At 38.1% G+C, this 15,701-nt stretch overlaps 2 protein-coding genes across 2 annotated transcripts in view; one reads left to right on the top strand and one right to left on the bottom strand.

Moving 5' to 3' along the window:
* The window catches only part of ankrd50l (ankyrin repeat domain 50-like), a 368,466-nt gene that overhangs the window by 253,944 nt on the left and 98,821 nt on the right, over nt 1-15,701 (top strand). The window lies entirely within an intron of this gene.
* ercc1 (excision repair cross-complementation group 1) lies at nt 621-7,110 on the bottom strand. The gene is made up of 9 exons (XM_083537106.1): nt 6,889-7,110; nt 6,058-6,498; nt 5,608-5,711; nt 3,609-3,708; nt 2,816-2,892; nt 1,649-1,748; nt 1,483-1,554; nt 1,215-1,283; nt 621-1,085 (listed from the first exon to the last, which is right to left on the bottom strand). Exons 1-9 carry the CDS (start codon nt 7,093-7,095, stop codon nt 1,020-1,022), a joined length of 1,236 nt encoding a protein of 411 aa, XP_083393232.1. The 5' UTR covers nt 7,096-7,110; the 3' UTR covers nt 621-1,019.

Genomic DNA, 15,701 nt, shown 5'->3' with positions numbered 1-15,701 from the left:
TACAAGAAGAATGGTAGAATATTTAGGTGAAATGTTTAGAGAAATTAACTGTTCGCATGCCAAGTGTGTGTAAAGTCAATATTCATGCTAAATTATTTTTTTAAATGAAGATAAATTTAACATCTGTACATTTATATATTTGTTTCATTATAGTAAACCATAGTTAAATTACCTAGTTAGTTGCATATTAACAAGAGGAACATTCATATTTTTTTTAAAAACATAAAATACTAGGTTTTTCAAAATTTTTGACAAGCACTGTATTTAAGTGGAAAACACTGCCAAATTCAGGATGTCCCACTAAAATTGATGATAAAAAAAAAAAGGAAACCTTTAACAGTAGTGCCAAGAAATCTACAATAACATTAAATTAACTGCAGGAATGCAGTTAAAGCTCTAATATCTCCAAACAATGTATTAAGATCTGATGAGATCATGGCTCCAAATACTAGTTTTTGTTTTAGAATCAAACCTGCAGGCTTTTATTAGACCTCTGAAGATTAAGAAAACTGAAGTTAAGAATACTTATGCACCCAGGTTAATTCAAGTGAACTATTATTTCCTAAAATATTTTTTTTCTCATTTAAATGCTACATCATTAAAGGTAGAAAAACATCTGATGTGATTTATATTGGTTTAATTTATTTTTTACATTATAAAAATCTGCAAACGTTCAATGATTTCCAAATATATATATATATATATCTTTAATTATGCACACAATAGGATAAAACATTTTTTTGCAGGAACAAGTTTGAAATGAAAACAGTTCATTATGGTTGTAAAAGCACTCAAACGACTATTAAATCCTTTTGATCCAGAGAGAAAGTCTGATGTAAATGAGATCTTTAATATGAGATCTATTACATATTCCCCCATCATCTATTCTTAGACAGCCACTACTGAACACATCAGTATTCTGTGGGGGGTTTTATAGTCTCCTGGTGTGCATTTCATGATGAGGAGGCTTGTTTTCATTTTTTGGAATGGTTGATTTGTATTTTTCCCCCGAATGCAAATCAACTGCTTTCTTTCTTTTTAGACTTCAAAAAGGGCTGGTGAAGCACATCATACAGTCTTCTTGCCTAAATAAAACAGAAAACAAGTAAGCCTAGAATGAAAGTTCATTAAAAGAAAAAGTATCTGAATAACTACAATACAGTAATGTATACACAAATAATAATAATAAAAATAGTACACACACTAGAACTAACCTTTTGTGGTCCTAGTCCTGGGCACAGCACCAGTTCCTCCTTAGATGCATTTATGATGCCCCCCAAAGACTACACAGCATAATTCATTAGTAAAGAACACATATACAGTATATCATTAAAAATACACATATATGCTGTGAAACACACACGTGTGTGTTTTTGACCCTAACGCTATACTTATTATACATAACGTAAGTATTAAACTCACATTCATTACTTCACAGCATTTCATAATGAAATATATCTAAAAGTAAAATGGAATTCTTACAGAGAACGTGGACAACAGTGTGATAGCGTCAGTTCTGTTGATGGACTTCACTGTGGTCAGACAATCAGTAACCTGCAGAACCAATAACAAAGATAAGGGTTGTCCAAAAGGAGTGTGTTCAGAGAACATGCTGAGTGAGTGAGTGGTGCTGATGGTGCATTCTGACCTTAGACAGGTAATCTTTCTCTACTTGCTCTTTAAGCAGATCTGCAGGCTTTTTCTCGTAAGATTTATATGTCTCCAAGTAACGGCCAGCTTCCTCAGGGCTTTAGAAAACACACACAGTTAAGTTTTTGTGGTTGTAATATGTGATAAAGCAATGTGGCATTCTCACTAGCAGTTTAGTCTGAAACAGAGCACAGATGGCAAACACAATTGCTAATGTGGAAGCTCGCTTGCATTGGAGCCGTGATGCGATTCCTCTGAATGTCAACATAACTCAGACTCAAGTGTGAACTTTTTCAGAAAGTAACCTCATGATCAATATATTATATATTAAATTCTTCTTTCCGTCTCCATACCCCCCTGTCCTCTACATCTGCCTCTTTCAAACCAAGTACCAGCATGTCTTCCTTCACCCCATCCATAAACCTTCTCCTTGGCATCATTACATTATTAATAATAATAATAATAATAATAATAATAATAACAATGAATAATACATACACTTTGGTTTTGGAACAACCCATTCCACATTTAGTCTCTATTTGCTGTTATAATAATAACTTCCACTCTTCTGGGAAGATGTTCCACTAGATTTTGGAATGTGGTTGCTCTGTTCTTATTCAGCCACAAAAGCATTAGTGAAGTTGGTTACTGATGTAGGGTGAGGAGCTCTGGGGTGCATTCAGTGTACCAATTCATCCCAGAGGTTTTAAACAGGATTGAGGTCAGAGCTCTAAACCAGGCCACTCAAGATCTTCCACTCTAACTTATGTAAACCAAATCTTCATAGAGCTAGCTTTCTGTGGGAACAGGTTTGAATCTCTTAGTTCAAGTAAGGGGAAAAGTGTGAATCCACTTCTTCTTATACAACTGTGTGCCTCTAATTTTGTGGTAACAGTTTGAAATGAACTACATACGGCTAAAAAAAGGTCTGTTGTCCCAATACTTTTTAACCATATAGGCATTGCACCAAAAATAATAATTTGTGAAGACACAAGATGAACAAAAATGCACTAGTGTTCGACAGAATCATGTCTAAAACCAGACCGACACTGGTGGATGGGGGTTGGCAGAAACATTAACAGTCATATTTGGACCACCCCAAAGGTGGCAGGTTGTAAAAACCACACAAACGGGTAAAACTTTTTTTTTTTGTGTGTGCGCTCACCTCCAGGCCAAGATAAGTGTGCAGTCAGCCATGATGCAGATTCGAGCAATCTCCTTTAGTGCATGATGAGGATCTTTCTGTTTAATCAGCAAAACAATTGTTAATTGTAAAAACGGTGTTAATAGTAAAGTACAGATTAAAAGTAAGAGGTTAAGAAATACTGGACACACAGACACCACCAATGTTTGTGTATAAGATAGCTGTTGATCAGGGGTGTCTAATCCTCTCCACAAAGGGCGGGTGTGGGTGCAGGTTTTAATTCCAACCAAGACTGTCACTAAAAATGAAAATCATTATATTCGAACAGGTAAAACTTGATAAGGCTCTTGCTTGATTGGCATGAAAACCTACACAATGGCCCTCTGTGGAAAAGATTGGACACCCCTGCTAAGGATGGTTTCTGCAATGCCATTGTGACATCAGACCACCAGAAGATAAGAGAAGAGCACTTACACCCTCAGTACAGATTTAATAACAATGGAATCGCTACAAAAAAATCTGACTGAAGTAATTAATTGACTGATGTGAAGAATGCTGATAATCTTGTTCCCTACTCCACTACTCTAACCTTGTTACTTGGTCAATTTTAGCAGTAATGTTGCATAAGTTAAATACACTATGAATGTAGAACTAGAAGCAGCATCTTTCAGTAGAATTAGAAGGAAATATCCCGTTTAGATCAGAAGAAAAGGTAAGTATATTTCCGAAGAAATTCTAATAGAAATCTACGGGTCTTGCCGACAGTTCATATTAAAACACCATGTGCATGTCATATTACGTCACAAAGTCTCACCACATCAACTTGCACAAGCAGCACTCGGAGTGTGAACGTTTGTCCCAGCTGCTTCAGCCGCTCATGGATGTAGTTTGGATTCAGGGTATGGTAGCGCACGCTGAAAAGTCATACACATTGTTCCTGCAGTTTATCCACACTGTAAACACAGCCTGAACACATTTTATTTAGGTTTTTATAGTATAGTATAGTATATATACAGTGAGGAAAATAAGTATTTGAACACCCTGCTATTTTGCAAGTTCTCCCACTTAGAAATCATGGAGGGGTCTGAAATTGTCATCATAGGTGCATGTCCACTGTGAGAGACATAATCTAAAAAAAAAATCAAGAAATCACAGTATATGATTTTTTAACTATTTATTTGTATGATACAGCTGCAAATAAGTATTTGAACACCTGAGAAAGTCAATGTTAATATTTGGTACAGTAGCCTTTGTTTGCAATTACAGAGGTCAAACGTTTCCTGTAGTTTTTCACCAGGTTTGCACACACTGCAGGAGGGATTTTGGCCCACTCCTCCACACAGATCTTCTCTAGATCAGTCAGGTTTCTGGCCTGTAGCTGAGAAACACGGAGTTTGAGCTCCCTCCAAAGATTCTCTATTGGGTTTAGGTCTGGAGACTGGCTAAGCCACGCCAGAACCTTGATATGCTTCTTAAAGAGCCACTCCTTGGTTATCCTGGCTGTGTGCTTCGGGTCATTGTCATGTTGGAAGACCCAGCCTCGACCCATCTTCAATGCTCTAACTGAGGGAATGAGGTTGTTCCCCAAAATACATGGCCCCGGTCATCCTCTCCTTAATACAGTGCAGTCGCCCTGTCCCATGTGCAGAAAAACACCCCCAAAGCATGATGCTACCACCCCCATGCTTCACAGTAGGGATGGTGTTCTTGGGATGGTACTCATCATTCTTCTTCCTCCAATTACGTTTAGTGGAATTATGACCCAAAAGTTCTATTTTGTTCTCATCTGACCACATGACTTTCTCCCATGACTCCTCTGGATCATACAAATGGTCATTGGCAAACTTAAGACGTGCCTGGACATGTGCTGGTTTAAGCAGGGGAACCTTCCGTGCCATGCTTGATTTCAAACCATGACGTCTTAGTGTTTTACCAACAGTAACCTTGAAAACGGTGGTCCCAGCTCTTTTCAGGTCATTGACCAGCTCCTCCCATGTAGTTCTGGGCTGATTTCTCACCTTCCTTAGGATCATTGAGACCCCACGAGGTGAGATCTTGCATGGAGCCCCAGTACGAGGGAGATTGACAGTCATGTTTAGCTTCTTCCATTTTCTAATGATTGCTCCAACAGTGGACCTTTTTACCAAGCTGCTTGGCAATTTCCCCGTAGCCCTTTCCAGCCTTGTGGAGGTGTACAATTTTGTCTCTAGTTTCTTTGGACAGCTCTTTGGTCTTGGCCATGTTAGTAGTTGGATTCTTACTGATTGTATGGGGTGGACAGGTGTCTTTATGCAGCTAACGTCCTCAAACAGGTCCATCTAATTTAGGATAATAAATGTAGTGGAGGTGGACATTTTAAAGGCAGACTAACAGGTCTTTGAGGGTCAGAATTCTATCTGATAGACAGGTGTTTAAATATCATACAATAAATGGTTTAAAAATTATATATAGTGATTTCTGGATGTTTTTTTTAGATTATGTCTCTCACAGTGGACATGCACCTACGATGACATTTTCAGACCCCTCCATGATTTCTAAGTGGGAGAACTTGCAAAATAGCAGGGTGTTCAAATACTTATTTTCCTCACTGTATATATGAGTTAGTGTAACATTATGCATGACAAACAATAAGAGTGTGTTTGAACATGTGGGCTTTCTTCTGGTAACTTATTGTCAATTCTGATGAGTTTCCTTGCAAAAGCATAAAAGTGTCTTTGTGGTTTCACACTTAGCTGGCCCTGGAACGTTTTTTAACTTGAACACGTATGCACCCCTCCACACACACACACACACACACACACACACCACCCTACCTCAGAAAGAGCGCGCAAGTTGTTCGACCCAAGACATAATCAGGGACCACTTCTGCAAACTCCCACGGGACGCTCCGGACAAACTTTAAAATAGGGTTTCCTCTCTGTACACAGTGAGGCGTATCGACACCCAAACAGTGTAAATGTGAATAAAAAAAAAAAAAAAGAGTTATCGTTTATTTTATTATATTCCATTAAACATATGTGGAATAGGTAATTATATTAAAAGTAGCTTATATCAACAACTACAAAACCGTGTAATTTTATAGCTATGGTGTTTTTTCATGGTAAGTCTTTTGGGATTAGTCAGACCTCACTCGAGGTATGCATAAATTAGATACATAGCATCTCAATCATTATTTAGTCATTTTAACAGTCTCATAAATCATAAGTACCGGTACAAAAACATATTTTCACAATAGGATCCTGACCCCTGAATCATTCCCGTACCTGTCTTGGGCTGACGATGATGCTGTTCCCGGATCCTATCGCCTGTGGCAGAACAGTGCGTTCCTCTGTAGTTTGACCTTCGTCTGCTTGCTGCCCAGGTATCAGATTCTCCTCAAGGCTTCTTGGTACCACAGAGGTCTCAGATCCTACTGTAGGCTCTGGACTTCCTCTGGCTTTTGTGTTAGTCTGGGTTTTCCCAGCGTCTGTGGTGAATGATCCACGTTCGAGAGTAATACCGGATCTCTGTCCTGCGGTTCTAAACACATCTTGAGAAGGATCTTCAGTTTGTGGTGCATGACCAGGTCTGTCTTTAGCTCTGTTTTTGCTCTGAACGATGAAATCGGCATAGGATAGCGGCTGGCCACCAGCTTGAGGTTCACTTTGGGTAGTCAAGGTCTCTGCATTGCCTCTTTCAGAAGATGGTTTGAAAAGAGAGGCCACCTGTGTGGGCACATTAGATGTGTTAGAACTCTGGACACAATTTTCTCAATCGAAAACATGCTGATTCTTATGTGATTTACAGTTTCTAGTTAAGCAAAAGAAGACATCTGGCCTACACTGATGTGCAGTGAAACCAGGTTAAAATGCATGATCAGAGATGGGTATGTTGTGCATGCAGCAGGAAAACATTTTGCAGTGCACCATGCTCACATGCTTACAGCTTTCTGCAAACGGTGCTCTGCTGTGGTTTTATAAAAAATAAAAAAAATTGCTCCCTGGATAAGAAGTTGTTATTATACCCAGGGAGCTAGTCAGCTAGCTAGCAATCACTTCTTGTTATCAGGATTGTCCTGTTGTAGTTACAGTCATGCCACGTGAGACCCTACTAACCGGATTTCTTTCTCTGTCCAACGCAGAATCATCCAGATTGATTTTAAACCTCTTGTTTTCCATTCCCACTACCCCAACACCAGGTATTACAAACAATGGCGCCTGAAGTCCAACCCAGGCTGCGTGCCGAGTGCAGAAACACCGATCGCCACAAACTGCACCGCTTGCATTCGGCAGATAGATGGCGCCAAAGGAGCTTCTCTTCATAGTCCCGGAGTAGCGCGTAGTGGGCGGAGTCACGGGACACTTGTTGCGTCAGATATCCATATCAATCACAGTCTGTATCGACTAATCAGGTTGGCAGTAAGAATGCGGGACAAGGATTCGATTAAATGCCAACTTATTATTCTTCATATGTGATATGTTGAAAAGTGTTAGAATTTTTAAAAAGTAAAAGTCACAAAACACGATTATGAAGCAAAATAAAATAAATAATACATGATGTATTAAATAATATCAAGTCAAGTAGGATTTTATTGTCAATCCAACCATACACAGTAAAGCGAAACAATGTTCCCCCAGGACACTACATAAGAAGACGTAAATTTAAAAAAAGTAACACAAAACCACAAACTTGGGAATAATCAAGTGCACCTGGGTGACATTTTAGTGCAAAAAAAACAACAACTGAATAGTACAGAAGTTTTGTGATAGTGCAAAGGTGTGTGTGTGTGTGTGTGTGTGTGTGTGTGTGTGTGTGTGTGTGTGTGTGTGTGTGTGTGTGTGTGTCCAATCCCAATATAATTATAAAATAAAATGTAAAACTGATGCAGAATCTGTGTGATTCTTCCTTAGGTGACATTACTGATGTTACCTATGAGTGAAGTTAAAAGCCCCTTAGGCCCCACAGAGACAGAAGATATTCCAGGCAGGGAGCCGGTGCAATTTTCTACGAAAGTAGATGATTATATCTGATTTCAGAGAAATCAATGATTGACTTTAAAGTAAATTAAAAAAATTAAAGTAATTAAAGTAAAAAATTAAAGTAAAACATGTTATGTAGCATTTCTGCAAAGACTTGATTGCACAGTAATATAACACTAGATTGGGGACTTGTCAATTGAACACCAACCTCATTGCATAATGGCTTCTACACAGGTTATAGTAATTTAAAGTTTTAATATGGGTATGTTAATATTTGCTTGTGGGGGCTGCAATGTCCCAAATACTGTCACTTGCTTTGTATGTATATATATATATATATATATATATATATATATATATATATATATATATATATATATATATATATATATATAATATATATATATATATATATATATATATATATATATATATATATATATATATATATATATATATATATATAGACAATTCGCTTTTTTTTACAATGTGCCGAAAGTTTACTATGATTTAGCTTAACCCTGTACTATAAATGTCACTGATAAATTTCCTGCAAGGAAAAGTCAGAGATGCTTAATCTCAACCATAAAGCAAGGTTTCAGTATTTGATTGTTGGCTCCTTTCAGATGCCAGCCACAGTATCAGCTGAGTGCAGCATTCTAACAGACTGAATCAAGCTTTTACTGGCTGAAGTAATGTGAATGATGTCACCCAGACCATCAGCTGCCTGTCACCTCTGATCACTACTCGTTAGATCACCCAGTACTGTTTTATCATTTTCCAAACACACACACACACACACACACACACACACACACACACACACACACACACACACACACACACACACACACACACACACACAGCTTCAGTGTGTAGTTAGACATATGCTGTTTGTCATAAAAAAATAGTAAAGTTTGAATACAGAATCAGCTGCGTACCAACTAGCACCCCTTAACCTTAAATGACTCGTACTATAAACAGTATAAACATATTTAATTTAGATCAGCCAGAATGCAGACATATTTGCATTAAAAACTATAAGATTGACTATACAATTCTTTGATTTGTAGTTTTAGATCAGTTTTAGATCAGTTATTTGATCAATCCTCACAGTTATCTGTCTAGCACTTTGCTAACAAAAGTCAAACATGACAATATCCATGATTTAAAACTTGGACCCCACCTTTTAGTTTGGATGCCCAGCTGTTGATAATTATATATGTTCCTAGCTCAGAATTTCTGCATCCACAAAAAAATAGGTTGTTCAGGTAGAATTATTTAAACAACGTTTATTCACGGTTGAATCAGTGTCATGGATCAAGATTGATTTAGTGTCGAATTTTGTTTTGACATTGCAAATCAAATCAACATTGATTTGCTAAATTATTTCAACATCTTAGCTTTTAACACGAAAGTGAAGTAAAACTAACCTAAAAAACATAAAAAAAAAAAAAAAAGCCTAAATAGTCTCAGCTCATTGTGCTTCATTTATATTGTCCCTTTGGGATTAATAAAGTACTCTATCTATCTTAGTTATGCACAAGAATATAACATACTACATATGTACATCATACTTTTATGTCCAATTAAAGATCTATGGTCTACATAGCTGTCTTTTATGCACTGTAGGGGGCTGAGTGTGTCTGCGTACAGTGGGCAAGAGGATTCAGGATGTCCCATCACTGGGCAATAGGACCCTCAGACAGATGGTGCCAGTTTCATTCTGAAAACATGGGTGTGTCTGCCAAAACAAGCACACACACACACACACACACACACACACACACACACACACACACACACACACACACACACACACACACACACTCACATACTGTATATACACCTTTGGCATGACCCCAAAACATGTCAGTTAATGTCAAAAAGTGCACAACGTACTCACATTTTTTGCATCACTAGGGTTAGGTTATATATATATAATTTATAATTTTTTTTTCGAGATCAAGTAATCAAGTAAATCTTATGATTCTGTAGTTTGTAGAACCAACATAAGCTGCAATAACAAAGTAATCATGTTCTGCATGACATTATCAGTCTTTCATATAATGGTGAAGGAATTTTGTCTATCTCTTCTTTAAAATGTTTCAGTTTATTGAGGTTTGTGGTTATTTATTTATGCACAGCTCTCTTAAGGTCCTGCCACAGAATTTCATTTAAGTTAAGGTATGAATTTTGTTTGGGCCATTGCAACACTTTGATTATGTCCATTCTGTTGCAGATTTGCTGGCATCATTGTCCGATTGCATGACACAATTTCGGCCGAGCATTAGCTATCACACAGATGGCCGCACATTTGACTCATAAAAACTTTTGCATACAGAGGAACCTATGGCCAACTAAATAACTGCAAAGTTCAAAGGTCTTGAGGCTGCAAAACAAGCCCAAATCTGAATACCCCAGAACAGCAAACTGCTCAAATCTGGGCTTTTATATAGAAGGTCACACTTGCTAAAGATCAATCAATCAAAGGCATTTAATTAGCAGCACCTGGCTGCTACTTAAGCCTCTTAAATTCAATGGAAGCGGTAAAGGTGTACTTAGTTTTTCACCATGGCGTTTCTATTTTGGCTTTATTTTTGTCTCACTTTTTTCATACACTATAAGGGGCAAGATTGTTCGATATAAATCTGATGTTGTAGAAGAGTAATTTATCCCCTTCATATCCTGGTAAATATATGACTCACTGAACTGTTTGCACTAATGTGGCTCTATCTCTTTTTTTCTCTTTCTCTGTTGGCACTTTGCCTGGATGTTAACTGCAGTAATGGTGTCCTCCAGGCCTGCAGTCTCTCCCCTAGGTCTCCCTCTCCCCCTCCCCACCCTGACTGCACGCTGAGTGGACTGTGTCGAGCTGTCAGCCACTAGCTGCGGCCTGCTCCGGGATGCTTGTGTGTGTGTGTGTGTGTGTGTGTGTGTGTGTGTTTGTGTGTGTATGTTTTCGTGTATGCATGGGGGCAGAGGTGTAACAGCTCAAGTCGTACGGGGTGTCTGTGTGCCCTGCCGTCGCTGGTCGAGAAAAAGGACAGATTGGCTTTCCAGCTGTCCAAATGAAGGCCCCCGCTAGACCCCTTACTGAGGCTACCACATGCCTTGATATCATACACTCTTACACACATGCACACACACTCACACACATGTATGCATGCATAGGCAACATATACATTCATACGTACACACAGCATGACATATACAAAGCTTGCTTATATAACAACGTTTTATAACACACACACACACACACACACACACACACACACACACACACACACACACACACACACACACACACACACACACACAGAATCATAACTGTACCATATGCATTTCAGTCACACACATACTGCCAAGCATGCCAAACTGTGCTACGACCTTTCTTTTTACCCATGGGGCACTGAACAGACCGCAGTCAACCTACCCTTAAAACAAACACACACACACACACACACACACACACACACACACACACACACACACACACACACACACACACACACCAGTATTGTGGATTATTCATACAGAAATAGAAATACTATTTACCACTGTAATTTAAATAATATTGTATTGTAACATCATCAACAACAACAGCAATAATAATAATAGTTTATATTATTATTGATACTATTATAATTGTTCATATCATTATTATTTAGTGGTTGATTGTTTTTGTCTGTTAGAAGGAGGAGAAGGATTTCATGTTTGCATTAACGTCTCTGCTTCATTAGCTAAATGAAGACAATTTACGCAGACGTTCCCACCCCATCTTTACCCCATGGGCGGCCTTTTGTTATACATACAATTCATATGAAATACCTCCTTGATCTAAGCTTATTGTTTTCGTATGTCACATTTCTTAAGCTCAGTTACACGAAATGATGATCGAAATCTAAAGACTGCTGCTAAATCAATGAACAGCAACATAAATTTACACTATGATCAATTTCATCACTTGTTCACACATAGACACATAATTAACCATGTTTTTGCAGTCAGGTTACACCACCGGTCCCCTTTTCCCAATGCTGCACATTATAATTCCCAGTTCGGCCTTGTTAGCTACTCTATTCTTCAGTACCTCTCATAGTCTCCTAACCTGGGAATGCCTATTCCCAACACTGCCTGTTAGCTACACTATCACAGCATGGTTTCTCATTGGTCCCTGGTGTTTTTTTGCTGTGTGTGTCGTTGTGTGTGTATTGGGGAGTATAGAAAAAAAATATGTAAAGCCCTAAGGAGCATCAGGTAATCTTCTGGGGCAGATAAGGCCAGCTTGTGGTCTGTCTGTGGACAGGCTGTTTCCAAGTTGTGACAGTAAGCAGTGCCTTATGATCACAATTAGACAGAGTCAGACAGAGAGATGGTAGAACTGAAACGTACCCTGTAATATATTCACATAAAAAAAAAAAAAGAAAGATGAAAGAAAAGTCGTAAAAACATACAATCAATAGATTGGATCCAATATAATACAAGGTCAAACTTTTAATCAGTGATTGCTGTAACAGGAGTTTGGGAGATGGAGACATGACTCTGCATCTATGTATCCAACACAGTAATGTCATTAAGTGCCAATTTATTTTACACCAAGAAACAAACGACAAGGCTGAAGGGATGAGAAGAAGTATATGTGTCAGTAGAGTTCAGGTGCTAATATAACCAGGACACAATTAAAAATTGTGCTGCATGTCCCCTCTGCTGAACCCAAGGGAGAAAGAGCAAAGAATGAGAAGGAGAGGGGGAGAGATTTGCCGCCTATTTCTCATTAGAGGTCTAGAAATGGGCATCAAAACACAGCAGATAATAATCCAGGAGGATTTAACAAGATTACAGTCTAACAGTGGTTCCAGAAACTTCATAGTTCTTTGTTCATACTCAACCCATTATAACAAAAATACAAGAAACAATTTTCCAGTTCTTAAATGCTGCGATAAAGTAACAGTCCCTGTCTCCTTCCCATGACCAACTTCCCCCCTTGTGCATCGTATTGTTGTGTGTTTGCAGGCCACTGAATACACAAGCCTGCCCCTTTTTTTCAGGGGCCACTGGGGGAGCAGGGTCCTCCAATACAGACCTTCACACAAACAGCACAAGATTTTGAGCAGAAAGGGGTGCGAATCGAAGAGCTGGCCGTGACAGCATGGTGTCCGGACACTGCCGCCATTGTAGGCGCTCACATGCCGTATTGTGCCGCACGACATCATCGCCTAACAGCAGCTGTTGCTGATGGAGGCGGGCGTAATGGTCAGCCGCAATAAATTGAGTAACGCTCAGGCACGAGGAGCATGTTTATGTGTGCTCACTTTGTGTGTGTGTGTGTGTGTGTGTGTGTGTGTGTGTGTGTGTGTGTGTGTGTGTGTGTGTGTGTGTGTGTGTGTGGAGGGAGTTTCTTTTAGGCTGCAGATTAAAGATGTGATGTTCGGATCCATTCAAATAACAATTGTATAATTATGTTGTACTTGCCCAAATATTTTACTGACTTATTTATCGATAATGCTCAGAGGAACACATGATGGGCAACAACTTTATCCCATACTTTTTTCCTATGCGCCATGATATATACATTTAAAATGTGAAAAGAAAGTAAATACAAAAAACAGGACTTACAAATAAGCTAGCACGATTGTAATTCATTTTAAATATACTGTATATAAATATACTGAAAATGTTTTGCATAAGGTATTAAAAACTGCAAGATTAAAGAGATTCAAAATTGTTATTTGTCACAAACATAATAGTATACAGAATACAACTTGCAGTGAAATGCAAACCTGATCGGCAGATAAAAGGGACTATAATTAGAAAACTGAAAATATGCGAAAAAAAAAGAAAGGGATCAGAAAAAATATTACATAATGATAAAGTGGTAGTTAAAAAAGGGAAGTACAGAATATAATGAGGTATGACAATGACAAACCAAACACAGCAACAGTGACAATGACAATTTCAAATCCAAACATTCAATTAAAAAATTTATGTCTTTAAAATGCAAAGTGTTGCTTTGCCATATAATGTGATATTGCTTACATTACTGTCTTAAATGTTCCCCATTTTTTCATTTGTAGTCAGTAAGTTTTAGCATTTGCAGCTTGTTCGTCAGTTTTGAGAAAGTCTTTAGTAAATAATAGTGACTAATGTACAGTATTAATGCAGTCAAACACTGCATTTGAGATTTTGTTAATCTTGTTAAACAAGCTATCAGCTGCTTGTAATTAGCTGTTTATTACTGGGAAAATGCTATTTACCTTGCAAACCTTTAAATTTGTGGCTAGCAAAAATCGTGGTCTGTATACCCTATGCCATGGAAATATAAAACGAGGCGAAGACTACAAACTTGTATACATTTATTTTTATTTAAGGTGTGCTACTTTCCTTTAACAAGTTTGTCTAGCAATTGCCCATTAGCTCTTACATTTTCTGATAAACAGTCTACGTGTCATAGGTATCCCCCTTGTTTTCATCCTCCATTCCTCATTCTCTCCTCCTCTCCTCCTTCCTTCCATCAGCAATGCTTAATTGGCAGTAAATGTCATAGCCATTTTCTTCTCCTAAATTAACCCATGGTGCACACCTCTTCCACACATACACATACACATACCAAACACTGGCTAAATTAACTCCCTTGCACCAAGTCAGTGCTGTTCATTAGTGAAGGTAAACACTCAGAGATTTAGAATTAGATATTAAGCACAGAGGCACACCTAACCTTACTTATACTGAATGTGCGTGTGTGTGTGTGTGTGTGTGTGTGTGTGTGTGTGTGTGTGTGTGTGTGTGTGTGTGTGGTGTGTGTGTGTGTGTGTGTGTGTGTGTGTGTGTGTGTGTGTGTGTGTGTGTGTGTGTGTGTGTGTGTGTGAAAGTACTAAATCACTGGGGAAATTAGGCCCAGTAGACTTTGTGTCTTGCCTTGTTATTGTTGCAGTTGAGTGTGTGTGCAGTGGCGAACCAGACAGCCCCAAACCCTTCACACTGCGACAGTAAATTATTCATCTTTACACACCTCCACCATTGACACTCTAATCAGTGGACTATTAGTCCATATCTGCAGAGAGGATCAGATCACCACCACAGATTATCGCTTGTTTTATCTTTGACTTTCCTCACACTGCAGGGTAAATCTGGATTATTATTTCTTAAAATCTGCATCTCAAATGACAAAACGCCGAATCTGATTTTCTTGTTTCCTACTGTGATCGCATTTGCTCACATATCCACACTGGTTTTAATAATAACATCACTGAGTAGCACACAGCATAAAACAGTTTTGAAATTAAAATATAGTCTGTAAACCACTATGAAAGAGTACATTAAGTATGTTTGGTGGTCTGGGAAAAATCCTTCCCTTACTGAATTTATGACATAATTCTACTATATTTATATGATCTTGAAAAATACAGGAATTCCTGAGATGAGCTGAACTGACCCAACTGCATTTTCTGGTCTGGTTAATCCAAAAGTAAAAAAAAAAAAAAAAAGGAAATCTCATTTTAAAAATACATCCCTACTTTACTACAGGAGCATCACAGGCATTTTGACAGGCAAATATCTGAATTATTAGGCTTGTGTATGTTCCAACACCCTGTTAGAAACCTGTGTGAGGAGATATATTTGGAGAGTTGGTTTTACTATTGCATTTGTTAAGATGGCTTCTCAACATACTAAATACTGGAGTTTGTTTTCTCTGAGACATGAAATCACCTTGTCATTTTAAACTTACAGGAATAGTAGATTTTAGCCACACACGCTTACAAACTGGCTTTAAAGTATAACATATGAGTGATATATTTTATTTCATGAGTGATGCTATATATCATACTACATTTACCAAACCAAGGTAAAACTGCACAGTAAAATCAAATTAATATAAATGTGTAGGTTTAAACTAGGGTGTCTTACATACAGTAAATAACATAACTTAATGCCAGGGGTGTAACGGT

Source organism: Silurus aristotelis (assembly GCF_946808225.1).
Source record: "Silurus aristotelis genome assembly, chromosome: 3".
NCBI classification, from domain to species: Eukaryota; Metazoa; Chordata; class Actinopteri; order Siluriformes; family Siluridae; genus Silurus; species Silurus aristotelis.
The sequence above is the reverse complement of the archived record's forward strand: the minus strand, read 5'-3'. Positions and strand labels throughout refer to the sequence as shown.

What these genes read in the sequence shown, in the direction of transcription:
- ercc1 (XM_083537106.1), bottom strand. Translation starts at nt 7,095, where the DNA reads ATGAAGAGAAGCTCCTTTGGCGCCATCTATCTGCCGAATGCAAGCGGT. An exon ending in AGAAAGATTACCTGTCTAAG is followed by an intron (nt 1,555 to 1,648) that starts GTCAGAATGCAC and finishes TTGGTTCTGCAG; the next exon opens with GTTACTGATTGTCTGACCAC. An exon ending in CAGGACTAGGACCACAAAAG is followed by an intron (nt 1,086 to 1,214) that starts GTTAGTTCTAGT and finishes TGTTTTATTTAG; the next exon opens with GCAAGAAGACTGTATGATGT.